Source organism: Meriones unguiculatus, chromosome 18 (genome assembly GCF_030254825.1).
Source record: "Meriones unguiculatus strain TT.TT164.6M chromosome 18, Bangor_MerUng_6.1, whole genome shotgun sequence".
NCBI lineage: Eukaryota > Metazoa > Chordata > Mammalia > Rodentia > Muridae > Meriones > Meriones unguiculatus.
In genome coordinates, this window is record NC_083365.1 from 16,670,664 (window position 1) to 16,688,416 (window position 17,753).

The window sequence follows — 17,753 nt, forward strand, 5'->3', positions numbered from 1 at the left end:
TCTGCTGCTCATCCTAAGTAACTACAGTGGGAAGACAATAAAGTCATTGCCACTAAAGTGGGTCTCGACTTTCACAAGCTCAATTTTTAGAACCCGCCTGGCATCACATGCTCGCTTAACCAGTGGATAGAATCGGAATCATTGACATAGCAGGACTTCTGGATAAGTCCATTTCTCAAACTCTCTGTTCCTATCACGTGAGAACTGTTTCTGGTGGGGTTTCGGCACCAACGGCCGGTCATTTCCTGCTGCCTCCTTATCACCGCTAATTTTCCTCTGCTGGCTGTCAGCCTGTGGAAACTCCATGGGTGTTCACTTCAGTTAATAGTCTTGGCTCAAATTTTGACCCAAATTAAGAAATCCAAGTAGCCCTTGCATTTAAGCTGTCACGCCCTCTTCCTCAGCTCCTAATTCTAGAGATTCACTCTCTGCTGGCACCACGGGCTCAGGATCCATGGGACAGAAGATGTCTGCGGGCAGAAAGACAGGCATTTGTGTAGGTGATGTGCTCTCTCTCTGGATGGTGGCTGTGGGAGGCTATAGAAGGTCAAAATACATCCCATACCTGGTGACGGATTTGTGGGCATAGGCAAAGCCCTGGCATCAAGTCTGCTAGCAGCTCACCCTTGCCCTCCAGGGGGCCCAGTACAAAGGACCTCTGGGGTTAAGGAGGTTGCAGTGTCAGCCTGAATTTGAATTTCTTTGCTTTGCTTGGCTTCCACTTATTCTGAAAAATGAATTTTCTGTCTGGAGCAAACTCGTGGAGCAAAGAGAACATTTGTACAGAAAGAGATGTTCTTGGCAAACTTGTGCTGTTTCCTTCATGCTATTGAAGAGTGTTTCAGTATGGTGCTTTTGTTTGCTTGTTTTCCTTATGGCTCAGTTCCCCCAGTGTTTGCCCAAGCCTGCCATGGAAACAATTAATCAATAAGGGTGTGTGTGTGTGTGTGTATGTGTGTGTGTGTGTGTACACGCACATCTATACTCATTTGGCACATGGAGATGTGTTTGCGCTGTGTGACCTGCTGTCTTTCTCATCTGCTTCATAGAGACTGAGAATATAAGCTACTTAACACGATGCATTATAGTCACGACACAAGGCTTGAGTACAACCCTTAAATTGCTATTTCCAGGCATCTCAAAGATCACAACACACAGCCTCTTGCAATAGAATTTCTTTCACCTTGAAAGCATGGCAAAAATCTGAACCTATTTTCTTGGATTAGAATTTTATATTCTATTTTAATAATAATAATCAAAGGAGATTCCTCTATCAAAAGAAGTAGCCTTTTTTTTAATACAGTATCAATAGAAAAGTTTTTAAATAGTGGTATCTTTGCCCATTAGACTACTAGAAAAAGAATGACAATTGGGAGTTGAATATGGTCAAAGGACATGATACTATATGTATGAAAATATAGTCAGACCCATTTTATACAGCGAATATATGCTAGTAAATAGACGAAATTGGGGAGTAAAGACTTACAGCCTGACAGGCTCTGATTAACTGTGAAATTACACAGAGTAAAAGACCACTCCGTTCTTAAGATGGAACATTTGGCCAGCTGCCCGTTTCTTAACACTTTTAAGAACTCAGTAATTTAACTGAGCCTCATGAGTGATTGAAAAGGTGAATGCAAGTTGCTCACCTGGCTCCTTCGAGCCACTTTTTGAGCGGTCGCTGGAAATTCTTGCAACATTTCCTCTTATCCTTCTTGACTCAAGTTCTGTGTGAAGCATTGGTTCCCACTTAAAACTCATAGTCTCATATCCGTGCATATTTGTTCCTCGTAAATGATAGAGCTAATTAGGAAGATAAACCCTTATACATTGAGTTAGTTTGCGGGGGAAAAAAATCACCATAACATTTTTGTACCGTCTATCTTGGATACATTTGAAATGGAATTGCAGAGAATGGAGAATTTTGAAATCATATTTGATCTTTTACTAACTTGACCTAATCTGGTTATTTCTTATTCAGACAAAGGTTCTCTCTAGGTTGACTTCAGTTTTACATGGAATACACACACACACACACACACACACACACACACACACACACAACAAAAGCTTAGTCTGCAGTTTGCTGTGGACTTAGGCAACATTTTCTGCATATGACTGAAACGATAATACCGAAAATAAAGATCTTATAAGAGTAAAGCATAGTGAAAGAACGATGCTTTAGAAAAGACATCACTGCAAAATTTCCTGGCATGTCAACATTATAGTCACGTGCCTATAAAGATGTGAGAGCTTCATATTACCTTTAGTTAGGTGTCTTAACAAAGCATATCACCAATAAAACCATGACTGTGAACACTAACCAGAAGGGGGTTGAGCGGCTCGCTTTTTAAGTTGTCGCTTGGAGAGAGGCGGCTGGGTGCTCACATTAGAAATACAGGGAAGAACAGCAGCTGCCAACAGCACACAGCAACGGCCGCATCTTTGTAAACTGGAAGGCAGAGCTGTCCAATAGGGAGCTTAGCATCCGTGTGGACGCTGAGACGCCCGTGTCCCAGCACAGTGATGAGGAGAGAGAATCCACTTTTGAATACCGCTAAGTCATTGCAAAAGCTAAAAGAAGCTTTTGTGCAGAGCTTTTTTTTCTTCTAAAGCCCTGGTTCCTTTCCAGACATCAATGAGTGTGAGATCGGAGCGCACAACTGTGGCAGACACGCAGTGTGTACCAACACGGCGGGGAGCTTCAAGTGCAGCTGCAGCCCCGGGTGGATTGGAGACGGCATTAAGTGCACAGGTGAGCTGGAAAGGTAACGGAAGTTGCGTTTGCGAGCTGCGTGGACCAAAAGCATGAAAACAGTAAAATCTAATTGGTGTTTACTCGTCGTAAACCTGGCATGCATAATGACGTACGCTTTGCTCTTAAGATCTGGATGAATGCTCTAATGGAACCCACATGTGCAGCCAGCATGCGGACTGCAAGAACACCATGGGATCGTACCGCTGTCTCTGTAAGGATGGCTACACGGGCGACGGCTTTACCTGCACAGGTATGCTGGCTTGGGAAACAGCTGTGTAGCTCTTGTTGGAAAAGTGTAATATCCCACGTCAGACCAACAATTATTTTTGAAGACTGGGGCATGCCGGTCCAGTAAGAAAGGACTGTTTATCTGAGATTAGATCACCATGGAATGAAACCTTGGAGACAAGTCACCAAGGAGAACTCAAAAGCTAGCACAGTGTGTGTGTATCTGTCTGTCTCTCTGTCTCTCACATCTGATATATATGCACATTGCTGCACATTCAAACATACATATGTACACATGTACATACATATATGTACACATATACTTTTGTATCTGCACGTATGTCAATCTGTATAATGACATCACTATTCTAAAGTAAATTGTACTAACATTAATATGTGTCCACCTTTGTGTTTTCTTTTTAAATTTTTATTATTATCATTTATTACAATTTATTCAATTTGTATCCCGCCTGTGGCCCCTTCCCTCATCTCCTCCCAATCCCAAACTCCCTCCCTCTTCTCCCCCAGTCCACTGATAGAGGAGGTCCTCCTCCCCTTCTATTTGACCCTAGCCTATCAAGTCTCATCAGGACTGGTTGTATTGTCTTCCTCTGTGGCCTGGCAAGGCTGCACACCCTAGGGGGAGGTGATCAGAGAGCCAGCCGCCGAGTTCATGCCAGAGAAAGTCCCTGTTCCCCTTGCCAGGGACCCCACTTGGGGACTGAGTGTATGAGTTACATTTGAGCCAAGCTTTTAGGTCCTCTCCATGCATTGTCTTTGGATGAGGAATCATTCTCTTCAGGGCCCCTAGGACTCAGATATTTCTTTCGTTTTGTTTTTTGGCTCTGCTGGTCTCGTTTTGGAGCTCCTGTCCTTTCCATGTCTTTTAACTACCCCTTCTTTCATAAGATTCCCTGTACTGTGCCCAAATTTGGCTATGAGTCTTAGCCTATGCTTCAATACCTTCATCAGTAGAGTCTTTCAGAGGCCCTCTGTGGTAGGCTCCTGTCCTGTTCCCTGTCTTCTCCTGCTTCTGATGTCTTTCTGAATTTGCGTTTGTCCTTCTGAATGAGGATTGAGCATCTTCCCTAGGGTCTTCCTTGTTGATTAGCTTCTTTTAGGGGTATAGATTTTAGTATGTTTATCTAAACATATATTATATTATATGGCTAATATCCATTTATGAGTGTGTATATACCATATATGTCTTTCTACTTCTGGGTTACTCACTCAAGATGATATTTTCTAGTTCCCACCAATCGCCTGCAAATTCTATGATTTCCTTGTTTTTAATAGCTGAGTAGTATTCCATTGTGTAAATGTTCCACAATTTCTGTATCCAGTCCTCCGTTGAAGGACATCTAGGTTGTTTCCAGCTTCTGGCTATTACAAATAGAGCTGCTACGAACATGGATGAGCAAATGTCCTTGTTGTATACTTGAGCATATTTTGAATATATGCCTAGGAGTGGTATGGCTGGATCTTGAGGAAGCGCTATTCCTAGTTGTCTGAGAAAGTACCAGATGGATTTCCAAAGTGGCTGTACAAGTTTACACTCCCACCAGCAATGGAGGAGTGTTTCCCTTTCTCCACATCCTCCCCAGCATGTCTTGTCACTTGAGTTTTTTATCTTAGCCATTCTCATGAGTGTAAGGTGAAATCTCAGGGTTGTTTTGATTTGAATCTCCCTGATGACTAAAGACAATAAACATTTCTTTAAGTGTTTCTCTGCCATTCTATATTCCTCTATTAAGAATTCTCTGTTTACTTCTGTGCCCCATTTTTTAATTGGATTACTTAGTTTGTTGGTGTTTAACTTCTTGAGTTTTTATGTATTCTGGATATTAGCCCTCTGTCAGATAGAGGGTTGGTGAAGTTCCTTTCCCAATCTGTAGGCAATTTGTTCTGATAACAGTGTCCTTTTCTTTACAGAAGCTTTTCAGTTTCATAAGGTCCCGTTTATTGATTATTAATCTTAGAGCCTGTGCTGTTGGTATTCTGTTCAAGAAATTGTCTCCTATGCCAATGAGTTCAAGGCTCTTCTCCACTTTTTCTTCTAACAGGTTTAGTATGTCTGTTTTTATGTTGAGGTCTTTGATCCACTTAGACTTCAGTTTTTTGCAGGGTGATAAATCTGGATCTATTTGCATTTTTCTACATTCTAGTTAGACCAACACCATTTGTTGAGTATGCTATCTTTTTTCCATTGTATTGTTTTGGCTTCTTTGTCAAAAATCAAGTATGTGTAGATGTGTGGGTCATTTATTCGATTCCATTGATCCACCATTCTGTTTCTATGTCAGTACCATGCAGTTTTTATTACTATTGCTCTATAGTACAGCTTGATATCAGGGGTGGAGATACCTCCAGAAGATCTCTTATTGTATAGGATTGTTTTTAGCAATTCTGGGTTGTTTTCCATATAAAATTGAGAATTGTTCTTTCAAGTTCTGTAAAGAATTGTGTTGACATTTTGATGGGAATTGAATTGAATCTGTAGATTGCTTTTGGTAAGATGCCCATTTTCACTGTTAATCCTATCTATCCATGAGCATGGAAGACCTTTCCATCTTCTGATATCTTCTTCAGTCTCTTTCTTCAGAGACTTGAAGGTTTTTTTTTCATACATGTCTTTCTCTTGCTTGGTTAGAGTCACACCAAGGTACTTTGTGTTATTTGTGGCTATTGTAAAGGGTGTTGTTTCCCTAATTTCTTTCTCAGCCATTTTGTCTTTTGTATAGAGGAGGGCTACAGATTTTTTTTAATTAATTTTGTATCCAGCCACTTTGATGAAGGCTTTTATCAGCTGATGGAGTTCTCTGGTTGAATTTTTGGAACCACTCATGTATACTAACTAACCTATCATCTGTGAATAGTGATACTTTGATTTCTTCCTTTCCAATATGTATTTCCTTGATCTCCTCTAGTTGTCCTATTGCTCTAGCTAGGTCTTCAAGTACTATATTAAAGAGACACAGAGAGAGTGGGCAGCCTTGTCTTGTCCCTAATTTCAGTGGGATTGATTTAAGTTTCTCTCTGTTTAGTTTGATGTTCTCTATAGGCTTGCTATATATCACCTTCACTATGTTTAGGTATGTGCCTTGTAGCCCTTATCGCTCCAAAACTTTAAACATGAATGGATGTTGGATTTTGTCAAATGCTTTTTCAGTATATAAGGAGATGATCATGTGGTTTTTCTCCTTCTGTTTGTTTATGTGGTGGATTACATTAATGGATTTCTGTATATTGAGCCACCCCTGCATGCCTAGGAAGAAGCCTACTTGGTCACAGTGGATAATTTCTTTTATGTGTTCCTGGATTCAGTTTGCAAATAGTTTATTGAGTATTTTTGTGTCAATTTTCATAAGAGAGATAGGTCTGAAATTCTCGTTTTTGGTTGGGTCTTTGTGTGGTTTAGGCATCAAGGTTACTGTGGCCTCAGAATGAGTTTGGTAATATTCCTTCTATTTCTATTTTGTGGAATAGTTTGAAGAGTATTGGAGTCAGCTCTTCTTTGAAGGTCTGGTAGAATTCTGTGCTGAAACCATCAGGTCCTGGGCTTTTTTTTTTTTTTTTTAGAAAGAAGACTTTTATGACTGGTTCTATTTCCTTGGGGGATATAGGACCGTTTAATCTATTTATCTGATCTTGGTTTAGCTTTGGTAAATGGAATCTATCAAGAAAATTGTCCATTTCATTTAGATTTTCAAATTTTGTGGTGTATAGGCTTTTGAAGTAAGACCTAATGAGTCTTTGAATTTCCTCAGTGTTTGTCATTATGTCCCCCTTTTTGTTTCTGATTTTGTTGATTTGGATAGTTTCTCTCTGCCTGTTAGTTAATTTGGCTAAGGGTTTGTCTATCATGTTGATTTTCTCAAAGAAGTAACTCTTGGTTTCATTGATTCTATGAATTGTTTTGTTTGTTTCTAATTTATTGATTTCAGCCATGAGTTTGATTATTTCCAACCATATACTCCTCTTGGTTGTGTCTGCTTCTTTTTTTCCTAAGGCTTTCAGGTGTGCTGTAAGTTGCTTGTATGAGATGTCTCAAACTTCTTTCTGAAGGCACATAGTGCTGCGAACTTTCCTCTTTCGTTGTGTCTCATAAATTTGGGTAACTTGTGCCTTCATTTTCATTGAATTTTAGGAAGTCTCTAATTTCTTTTTTTTTTCTTCCCTGATCTAGCTGTCCTTGAGTAGAGAATTGTTTAGTTTCCATGCATATGTAGGCTTTTTGTTATTCCTGTTGTTCTTGGGGTATATTTTTATACCACAGTAGTCTGGTAGAATACAAGGGATTATTTCAATCTTCTTGTATCTGTTGAGGCTTGCCTTGTGTCTGACTATGTGGTCAATTTTGGAGAAGGTTCTATGGGGTGCTGAGAAGGTATACTCTTTTGAGTTTGGGTGAAAGGTTCTGTAGACATCTATTGGTCCATTTGGTTTAGAACCTCTGTGTCATTATTTCCATATTTAGCTTCTGTCTAGATGATCTGTCCCTTGGTGAGAGTGGAGTGTTGAAGTCTCCCACTATTAAGGCGTTGGGATCAATGTGTGATTTGAGCTTTAAAAATGTTTCATTTACAAATGCAGATACTCTTGTATTTGGAGCATAGATGTTCAGAATTGTGATGTCCTCGTGGTGGATTTTTCCTTTGATGAGAATGAAGTGTCCCTCCTCATCTTTTTTGATTAATTTTGGTTGAAAATCTGTTTTATTAAATATTGGGATAGCTACTGCAGCTTGTTTTCTGGGTCCGTTTGCTTGAAAAACCTTTTTCCAACCCTTTACTCTGAGGTAGTATGCCATTGTTGCAAAGGTGTGTTTGTTGGATGCAGCAGAATATTGGATCCTGTTTCTTAACAATTCTGTTAGTCTGTCTTTTTATTGGAGAGTTGAGTCCATTGATGTTGATAGACAATAGTGACCAATGAATGACAGTTCCTTTTATTGTGGAATTGGTGGTGATATTGTGTGTAGGTGCTTGTTTTCTTTTGATATTTTTTTGTTGTGAAGTTATCTATGTCCTGTGTTTTCTTGGCTGTAGTTGATTTCATTAGATTGGAGTTTTCCTTCTAGTATCTTCTGTAGGGCTGGGTTACTATGTAGATATTGTTTAAGTTTAGTTATTGTATGTACTATTTTGTTTTCTCCATCTATGTTGATTGAAAGCTTTGCTGGGTATATTAGTCTGAGTTGGCATCTGTGGTCTCTTAGAGTCTGCATGACATATGTCCAGACCCTTCTGGCTTTCCTGGTTTCTGTTGAGAAATCTAGTGTGATTCTGATAGGTCTACCTTTATATGTTACTTGGCCTTTTTCCCTTCCTGCTTTTAATTTGTTGTTTCTGTAAATTTAGTGTTTGGACTATTATGTGACGTGAGGAGTTTCTGTTCTGGTCTAGTCTATTTGGTGTTCTGTAAGCCTCTTGTATGTTTAAGGACATTTCGTTAAGTTGGGAAATTTTTCTTCTATGATTTTTTTTAAAATATTTTCTGGACCTTGGATCCTGGAATCTTCTTTTTCATCCATTCCTATTATTCTTAGATTTTGTCTTTTCATGGCATCCTTGATTTCTTGGATGTTTTGTGTTTGGGCCTTTTCTGATTTTTTTTTTTTTGAGAGATGTATCAATTTCTGCATTTGTATCTTTCTCTCCCATCTCTTGTATTCTGTAGATGATGCTTACCCTTGTGGTTCCTGATCTGTTCTCTAAGTTTTCCAGCTCCAGGATTTTCTCTGTTTGTGTTTTCTTTATTGATTCTAATTCTGTTTTCATGTCTTGCAATATTTCCTTTATGTGTCTGAATGTGGATTCCTGTCTTTCCATGATGGCATCTATTTTTTTGTTCATTTCCTCTTTATGTGCCTCTATTTGCATGGCTATATCTGTCTATATTTCTTTGAGAGTTTTGTTCGTTTCCTCTTTGTGTACCTTTAATAACTTGATAAACATATCTTTAAAATCATTTTCCTATGTCTCAGAGGAATTAAAATATCCATTGATTTGGGGGGTTTCTGGTGAAGCCATGATGTCCTGATTTTTGTTGGATGGGTTCTTACGGCTGCTTCTATCCATCTGATGGTCAGTAGCCTTTGCTGTTTGTTCCTGGAGGCTGTGCTGCAGACTGAGTCTGTCTGTCTCTGGAGTCTGGAGTATTCTTCAGGAAGAAGAGAGAGGGCTACTGGTTAGAGAGTGGGTGTTGGTGTTTCGGATGCAGCTAAGGGAGGAAGGTCGCAGGAGTGTGCCTGGAGGTGTGCCTGCCTGGAAGGGTAAAGCGAAAGGGAGAAGCGAAAGGGTAAGTTGTGGTACAGGCACAGTTTGGAAGGGCGCAGTGCACATGCACAGATGCCCTGACTGGCCCAGTGGCCCACAGGCCTGTCTCAGTATTGTGCTCCGAACACTTAGATCTGCCTGAACTGCACCATCTTGGTCCCAGGAATTGTTTGGCTGGATTCCACTGGGAGACCCGCAGAGCAGGGGCTTCAATGTTGAGAATGCTGTCCCAGAGATCCCTGTGTTGCCCACAGTGGGGGTGTGGGTGTGATCCGATGTCTGGCTGCTAGCGTAGAGGGTCCCCGATCTGGGGCTCTGTATGCACTCTCTCACAGAAGCACTTATTCGCAGGTAGGTGTGCAAAGCCCAGAGAGCCAGCGAACTCACTCGCAGGCCTATCGGTAATATCAGAAAGCCCACAGTTTTCCACTCTCAGATTTGGGTCCCCTGTTTGGCCGTTAGAGTAAGGAGGCGCTCCATACCTGGGCTTATGTACACCCCGCCTCTGCTGCAGTGTGAAGGGGCAGCTCAAAGTGTAGGGGCTTGATAGTTTGCCATTCTCAGACCCCCAGAGACATCCAGGGGATGGGGGAGGGGCTTGATCCAATCTGTCCCAGGTCACGGTTGTCCCCTCTAGTCCAGGGAAGCCTCAAAGTCGATGCTCTGGCTTCAGCAGCCCATCCACAGAGCAGTTGTGGCGTTTCGGATCATCTGCCCTTCAGAAAGGCTGCGCACTGGTTGCCACCATCTTGGAGAATCGCCCACCTATGTTTTCGTGCCTGTTTCTCACTGGTGACTCGCTGTCTTATCAAACCAAGGATAAGCTTGCTGTAGGAAGGCGCGTAAGGGCAGAGGATGCGGTGTTCCAAACAAGGAAAGCAGCACAGAGTTTTACCACGTCATTCCCAGCACTGCGTATGGGCATAAAAACAGTTCAGAACTGCTCTGAAGGGCTTTCTCTCACTTTATGATGCACTTAAGAAATTGTCTTTCTTCCTAGCTCTAATTAAAGGTCACAGAATTGGCCTAAACTTGAACAATTTGAATTTAAATGCATAAGTATGCTCTTGCACAGTTTATGCAGACACTAAAATGCGCACATCCACAATGAGTACTTGTGTCAAGGCTTTGGGATCAAATAATATAGGCCCATTACTCACTGGCCATAAAGCAGTATGACCATGCCACCCATACTTTAAAGACACCCATGTGACTTAGAGCATCAACTTAAATTAATTAAATAAACTGAGAAGTTCTAATTTCTGTCTGGCACTGTGAAATTAATAATAAGGTGTCAAGTAAGTGCAAAAAAAAAGAGAAAAAAAAAAGCTAAGTTTCTCTGGGTGGCTTACTGAATTTCACGGAAAGATTTATCGTAGCTGAAATCACCTCTGCCCAATCCAGGGATGTTTCGTCTTAGTACCTTGGAAAAAGTATTTAAGTTACACGCATTGGGCACTGATGTTGACGTGCGCTCCACTTCCTCTGTTAGCCCTTTGGGCTGAGCCTGAGGCCTGAGACATGGGCATGCACTGTGACATGTTCTTTTGGGTCTCAAACATGTTCTCCCTGTGGGTGACCCTTCTGTGAAAAGATCTCAGCCAGAATGACGAGTTTGGCTTAAAGAGTTTGGGATGATTTAGCATTCAGAGTTCTGGATCTGTACCCAATACTGCTGCATACTCAACACTGCCATTCAAAAGAGAAAACCTCCGAGTTTAAATTTATCAAGCAGGAATTATGATGAAGTACCGTTATAGTGCCGTTATACTCAGGAACTTGGCAGTTATAGAAATTATAGGACCCGAGGCACTGGAAAGTGCTTGACAGCAAAAGTATAGCTTGTGTTTCTGTCTGCAGACCTCGATGAGTGCTCTGAGAACCTGAACCTCTGTGGTAATGGCCAGTGCCTCAACGCCCCTGGCGGGTACCGCTGTGAGTGTGACATGGGCTTCGTGCCCAGCGCCGACGGGAAGGCCTGTGAAGGTAATCATGGGGAAGCTGTGAGGAGCCTTGCAGGGTGGATGGGATCTGGCTATTTGAACATTGCTGGCTTTGTTCCTGCTTCGAACCTGGAGTATGTTTAGGCTAGTCAGTTCATTTGGTAGAGGGGTATGATGGCTAGTATGGCTGACTTCAGAAGATCTACAGACACCAAGAGTCAAGCCTCCAGGCATGCCTGTGAGGAATTATCTAGATTAGGTTAACTCAGATGAGAATCATCTTACCTCAGCGGGGGGGCACCATTTTATAGGCTAAGGTCCTGGACTAGGTAAAATAAGAGAAAGAGAACAGGACATGAGCATTCACTGCTCTCTGCTTCCTGGCTGTGGACATCACATGACCAGCTGCCTCAAGCTCTGGCCAACAGGACTTCCCTGACAGGAACACGCATGAGCTGAAATAAACGCTCTTAACTTTGCTACTTTTTTGGGTATTTTGTCACACTGGCAAGATGAGTAACTCGTATAAGGTCACTGTGCATTCAGGCAGACCATTGCTCTTTATGCAGAAAAATCCTGGGCCGAGTGATCTGCAGTGTTAGACCACAGGGTGCAAGAGAGAAAGAATGACTGTGCACAGTTAATTCAGTGTGACTCAGTGTCCCTGCTTCTGGGAGAGAAAAACAGACAAACAAACAAACAAACAGAAAACCAACTCTCAAAGCCCAAGTCCCCTGATATTCTGCATGAAAGTTGTCTACAAATACAGAAGCATGGCTCTTCATCTCTGCCAGGCTTTGGTTTCTAGAAATCAAGTCTTCCAAATAATGACAGCATGGAGTTTGCTCCTTGTGTAGAGTAATGACCTAAATATATCTTAGAACATTCTCTAAATACCCCACACATGTAGACATAGAACGGGATTTGACATATCCCTGGAGGAGAGTTCCCTGGAATGGTGCCACTTGCTTTGGTCTCTGGTCTTCAAGTTCAGTCTTTCTGGGAAGTATTGGTCAGACTGAAAAGTCCTGGGAACCTGTTGACTCAAGATGGATCCAATTAGGAAATAACAGATTCTTCTTCTTACTCACACTCGTCAAATCTAAGCACACAGTCTTTATGAAGGTAATTAGGGACCACAGTGAACTAAAATTATTTCAGGGGAAATAAACAAACGATAAGGATTGACAGAAGTTTAGGCAAGGCTCCGATGAGAGCATTAGCCAGTAGCTGTTCCGTATTAGGCAGCTATGAATTCAGAGTCACTCCTCCACTGTGTTATATGCACTGATTTCTGTATTTTTTATAGTTTTGGAACCCTTGGGCATTCTTTATTCTGTTCATGTGAAAAATGTATCACTGATATAAAACTTCTGAGACAAAACACTAGATTATGCCCCTGCTCCTGAGCCTAACGCCTTATTGGCTTCTGTTCTCCCAACCCAGGGAAAACAGTTACTATACCGCCGCTGGTGACACAAACAGTCATGGGACAGGCATTTCTTCCCTCAAAACTTACAGGAAGATTTTGTTTGTTTGTTTGTTCTTAATATAAATCATCACCAGGAAGTGGTCCTGCCTAGTTAGCGCAGTCTCCGCTCTAAAAATGTGTGTATTCTTCACACAAGCAGAACCCTCTGGGGAGGCAGTGGGGGAGGCCCGGAAGAGGCATCTGTAGTGTGCAGGTCTTCTATGAACCACAGTGAGCAGTCCATTAGAATTAGGACTGTGCATAAAACTGAACTTTAAAGCTGCCCCCCGAAAGGTCTTAACGTTTTACTTCTCCAGCAAAATTGGGGAACGCATAGAAAAGAACCCAAGAATTTAGTCTACCTTGTTCTGTTAGGCTCTTGATTACAACAAGGCGTGGATGTATATCAAATGCCACAAAGAAGATGGATGGCTGTCTAGCATGGCTTGGCGTGTGATGGGCCCCAAGGAGACAGAGCCCCTCACAAGCAAGGCTTCTGTATAGAGACAAATCCCCTGAAAGTGTAGGGAGCTGATAGGTGGCTGTCAGGTAGACTGCGTTTTCTTAATGCTAACATCCAGCGCCTAATTTTATTGGGTGGCTTCTTTAGTGGAAAATTAATAATAATAATAAAAAAAATTCTCCCTCTTTGTGATCCCTTCCCCCAAGACATCGATGAGTGCTCCCTTCCAAACATCTGTGTCTTTGGAACTTGCCACAATCTCCCGGGCCTCTTCCGTTGTGAGTGTGAGGTCGGCTATGAACTGGACCGAAGTGGTGGGAACTGCACAGGTAAGGTATCACTCACGTTAAAAAGGGGGCCTGCACCTATCCCGGGGGTTCCACTGCTCGGGCGTCACTGGGACCACACAAGCTGCAGAGGAAAACAGAGGAAGCCTTAAGAGGCATTAAGGCAGTAAGAGTCAGGCCTGGAACTGATGAGGTGTGAGTATGCAGAGGAGAGAGATCGGTCTGTAGGCCTGGACTTGAGCTCTGGCTCCAGAGGGATGTTTCTGGGGTGCTTTAGCTGTGTGACTCCTGCCATTTTCTCCCCTCCTTGAATACATCTTCAGAACCTCCTTTCAAAGGCAGTGCCCTGGGATCTCTGGTTTGCTCCTTGTATGTTGCCCACGCAAGGCCCACACCTTTCCACCTCTGCTCCAGGTACCGGCCACCAGAGTGCCCAGTACGTAGGGGCTGGAGGTGAACTGTGTGTGTGTGTGTGTGTGTGTGCGTGCAGTGGTGGTGATTAGGGGTACAAACAGATGGTTAGGTGTCTGTGGAGGCCAGAGGTCAAGGTCCAATGTCTTCCTCTATCTCTTTCTACCTCATTTATTGAGACACAGTCTCTCATTGAACCTGGAACTCACTGACTGGCTAGGCTGACTAGCATGAGATCCTGAGATTTCCTGATTCTTCCTCCTACTCCTAGGATTATATAGGCACAGGGATCTCCACTCAGGTTCGCATGTTTGCGTGGCAAACACTTTACCCACTGAACCATCTTCTTAGCTCCACTCAGTACATAAGTTGTTTTTCTGTAGAACAAAGGACTCCCAGGAAAGGCAAAGAAAAAAAAAATTAGGAAAACTACAGCCACCCACCACACAGCTCTCCTTGGCACCAAAAAAAGGCTGACAGTCATGGCCAGTTTTTTGTTTTTATTTTTCTTAAGTCCACCCTCCTACTCAAGGTACAGAGGAAGCAGGTCCCATCCGGAAGGACATCAGGGTTTCCAGGCCACAGGAAACATCCTAGGTCAAGCATCCTGATTCCCCACACTGATCCACAGCCATCTTGTTAGGGGTGCTTCTAAAGCACTGAAAACAGAGAAGAGGGTTGTGCAGGGTTAGAATTTATTTTTTAAAAAAATCCATGTTCTAAGTATCTGGAATGTTGTACATATTTTTGTGATAGAAACCAAAAGGGAAATATTCCACACAGAGTCTGTGCAGGGAGAGACTCCTCATGAGCTTGAAGAAACACACTCAGCCCCTGCATGTGTGTGCAAAGAAGAGATCAGAGAGCACCTGCACCCGAGTGCTCCCTGGGAGATCTTGCTCTACATCTGACGAAATAACACAGCACACATATTAAATGTCTTGTTTTTATAAAGCTATGTCTGAAATTTTGGTTGACTGGGGTCAAAACAGTGTTTTGCCATCAGTTACCTTGACTGGAATATATATATTTTTCTTAGCTTCAAAGCTACATTTTATCCTGGTGACAGATCCGAAGGGTAAAAACGTTCAGGGTGGTGGCAGTGGGACCAAAGACTGTGGCATTCTTCCTTCCTGGGAGGTGCCTCTGTGAGGTGGGAGGTTGTAGCATTCGGCATAATCCAGGAATTGATCCATTCTCGACGGGAGCCCCGGACTAGGTGCCACTGCCTTTGGTGATGTCCGTCCACACTGCATGCTGGGTAACCCTGCCCATTTGTTTGACGTAGACGTTAACGAGTGTCTGGACCCAACCACGTGCATCAGTGGCAACTGCGTCAACACTCCCGGCAGTTACACATGCGACTGTCCGCCTGATTTTGAGCTGAATCCAACTCGAGTCGGCTGTGTCGGTGAGATCCTTAAAACTTTTCTGAGACGCATACTGTTTAGTATTTTAAAAACGTCACTGGATATTCCACTTCTGGTGTTTTCAAAAGTAACAGTACAGAGATGTAAACATTTCCTGAACACATTATATACTTTGAGCTTTCTTTCTTTCTTTTCTGAAGGAAAATGGCCAGTATATGTTCGTGGGTACTTTTCTGCTTCTTAGTAAAAGTAACTCATGATTTTTTTTTTTTTAGACACTTTCAGAAATGACTTTGACTCTTTACCCTTTCCGTCCCTCCAACAGGAAGACTTTTCCTGACACTCTTTTGTTTGTGTGTGATAACTAGATACCCGCTCCGGAAACTGCTATCTGGATATCAGGCCCCGAGGAGACAATGGAGATACAGCCTGCAGCAATGAAATCGGAGTTGGTGTTTCTAAGGCTTCCTGCTGTTGTTCTCTGGGTAAAGCCTGGGGAACTCCCTGTGAGCTGTGTCCTGCCGTGAACACGTGTAAGTGGCTAGCCTTCCGTCTGTTATCACTCCATCTCAGGCCAGTTCTCTCTAGATCCATAACGAAGAGGCAACTGAAGGAGGGGGCCGCTGGTATTTGTGTGTTTAGGATAGGACAAGCAGGTCAATCCCATCAGTCCAGATCACAGGAGTCCAAAAGCTCTCTCTTTGGCTTGCCCTAAAAACTTATGTAGGGCAGGGAGTGTTTCCTACCCTAGCAAGAAGTTAGAATTACCTTAATATTTCCAGGGCTAGATTTTCAAATATATTTGAACTGAAGCTCCAGAATGTGACTTGAAGGATGCGACTTGACCCCTCCCCTAAAGGGGGCTTCTGTCTTGTACGCTTTGCTTTAAATCAGGGGTAGCCAGCCTGGCCAAAGTCAGTGTCTGCTGCTTACAGGGAATATCGGAATAGACGTTGATTTGTTCCTTCAAGAGGGGCCATGTACTTACTTCTCAAAATATTCAGCAAATAAGTTGAGAGTAGGAAGGTGAATTAGCCAGAGTTCCGCCCTTCAGGGATGGTCACCTGTTAAGTAGGATGGGACACAACTATAAGAGCATAGACCTCAACTATAAGAGCATAGACCTCAACCACTGAGGAAGAGTATGCACAGAGTCACACTGGATGGAAAACACGGACTAGGTCCAAGTGGTGGCTGTGTGACCTCGGCCAGGTTAGTGTCTTGGAATACCTCACCCACACCACAGTCTGGACAGGACCACCCTCTCCTCTTTGGAGAGAGAGGGGACATAGTTCAAGTTGGAGGTGGGCGTTGACTGCTTTGTGAACTTTTCGGCATTGAAGAAAGGACACCCAGAGGAGGAGCAGAAGAAAAGGAAAGGGGGGGGAGACGCCATTGATCTTAAGAGGGCAAAATCCAGATTAGGATTTGGAAGTGTGGAATTCAGCTTTATAGAATAGTAATGATGAGCAAAAGATCACCAGCTCAAATTAGAATGGGAATTAGAATGTATATGAATCCACATGGTTTTATAAAACCAGGGCAAGGGCCAGGCTCAGGAAGGCTTTGATGATTATGAAAGAATGAAGCTCGGGTTCTTTAGGATGATATTACGGGCTGGGTCATTGTTATTTACATGCTGAGGCATGATGCTAGAGAAAATTCTTGTGGCTTGATGGAGGAGTTAAAAGATCCTGGAAAAAAAAAATGGCTTCTTTTGGAGATCAGGATTGTAGCATCACATGGTAGCAGAGGAGTGAGAAAAATAGCTAAACATCAAGGATGGCAGTGGGTTGAGAAAGAGAATGAAGGGACCCTACGCTGTGTTTGGAAAGGGTTTTAGAGACAGGCTGATGATCATTCTTATGGGAGTTGTTGACACCTAGGGAGGAATGCTGGATACAACCACAATGGAGGGAAGATGGCAGGAGACAAAAATGGAGGGGAAGTCTTTTTTAAAATGCAGTGATGGAGATAGAGGATAAAATATCACACAAGAGTGCCCAGCCAGCAGAGTAACTGATCAGTAGCAGAATCAGCTCGGCAGCCCTGTGTTTGGGGGAATGGAATAACCCATGCATGCAAAAATGTTCACTTGCTTTAAATTGGTAAATGAGATCTGAAAACTCCGAAAGGTTAAGCATTTTCAGTCAGTCGTGTCAGCGTTTCTCCTGAAAACATTATCTTAGAAGTTCTAGATTCAGAGGAACTCACGTGGACCTTTTCGTTTCAATAGCGGAGTATAAAATTCTTTGCCCCGGAGGAGAAGGCTTTCGCCCAAATCCCATCACCGTTATATTGGAAGGTAAGGGTCTCCACTTTGTCTTAGCACGCACAGCTCTTGGGTGTCCGTGGGTCTGTCGGAATCCTGAAGGCGTGCCTTGTTTTCACTCTGACAGACATCGATGAGTGCCAGGAGCTTCCAGGGCTGTGCCAAGGGGGAAAGTGCATCAACACCTTTGGCAGCTTCCAGTGCCGCTGCCCAACTGGTTACTACCTGAATGAAGACACCCGAGTGTGTGACGGTAAATAGTCCCCTACAGG

The 17,753-nt window shown here is 42.9% G+C and overlaps 1 protein-coding gene across 2 annotated transcripts in view; it reads left to right on the plus strand.

Annotated features, from left to right (window-relative positions):
* Positions 1-17,753, plus strand: part of Fbn1 (fibrillin 1) — a 201,318-nt gene that overhangs the window by 140,996 nt on the left and 42,569 nt on the right. For both annotated transcript variants that reach the window (XM_060371759.1, XM_060371760.1), the window contains exons 33-40: positions 2,633-2,755; positions 2,886-3,008; positions 11,125-11,250; positions 13,348-13,470; positions 15,128-15,250; positions 15,578-15,742; positions 17,446-17,514; positions 17,609-17,734. In XM_060371759.1, coding sequence (XP_060227742.1) covers positions 2,633-2,755; positions 2,886-3,008; positions 11,125-11,250; positions 13,348-13,470; positions 15,128-15,250; positions 15,578-15,742; positions 17,446-17,514; positions 17,609-17,734 — 978 coding nt within the window. The remainder of the gene's footprint in view (positions 1-2,632; positions 2,756-2,885; positions 3,009-11,124; positions 11,251-13,347; positions 13,471-15,127; positions 15,251-15,577; positions 15,743-17,445; positions 17,515-17,608; positions 17,735-17,753) is intronic.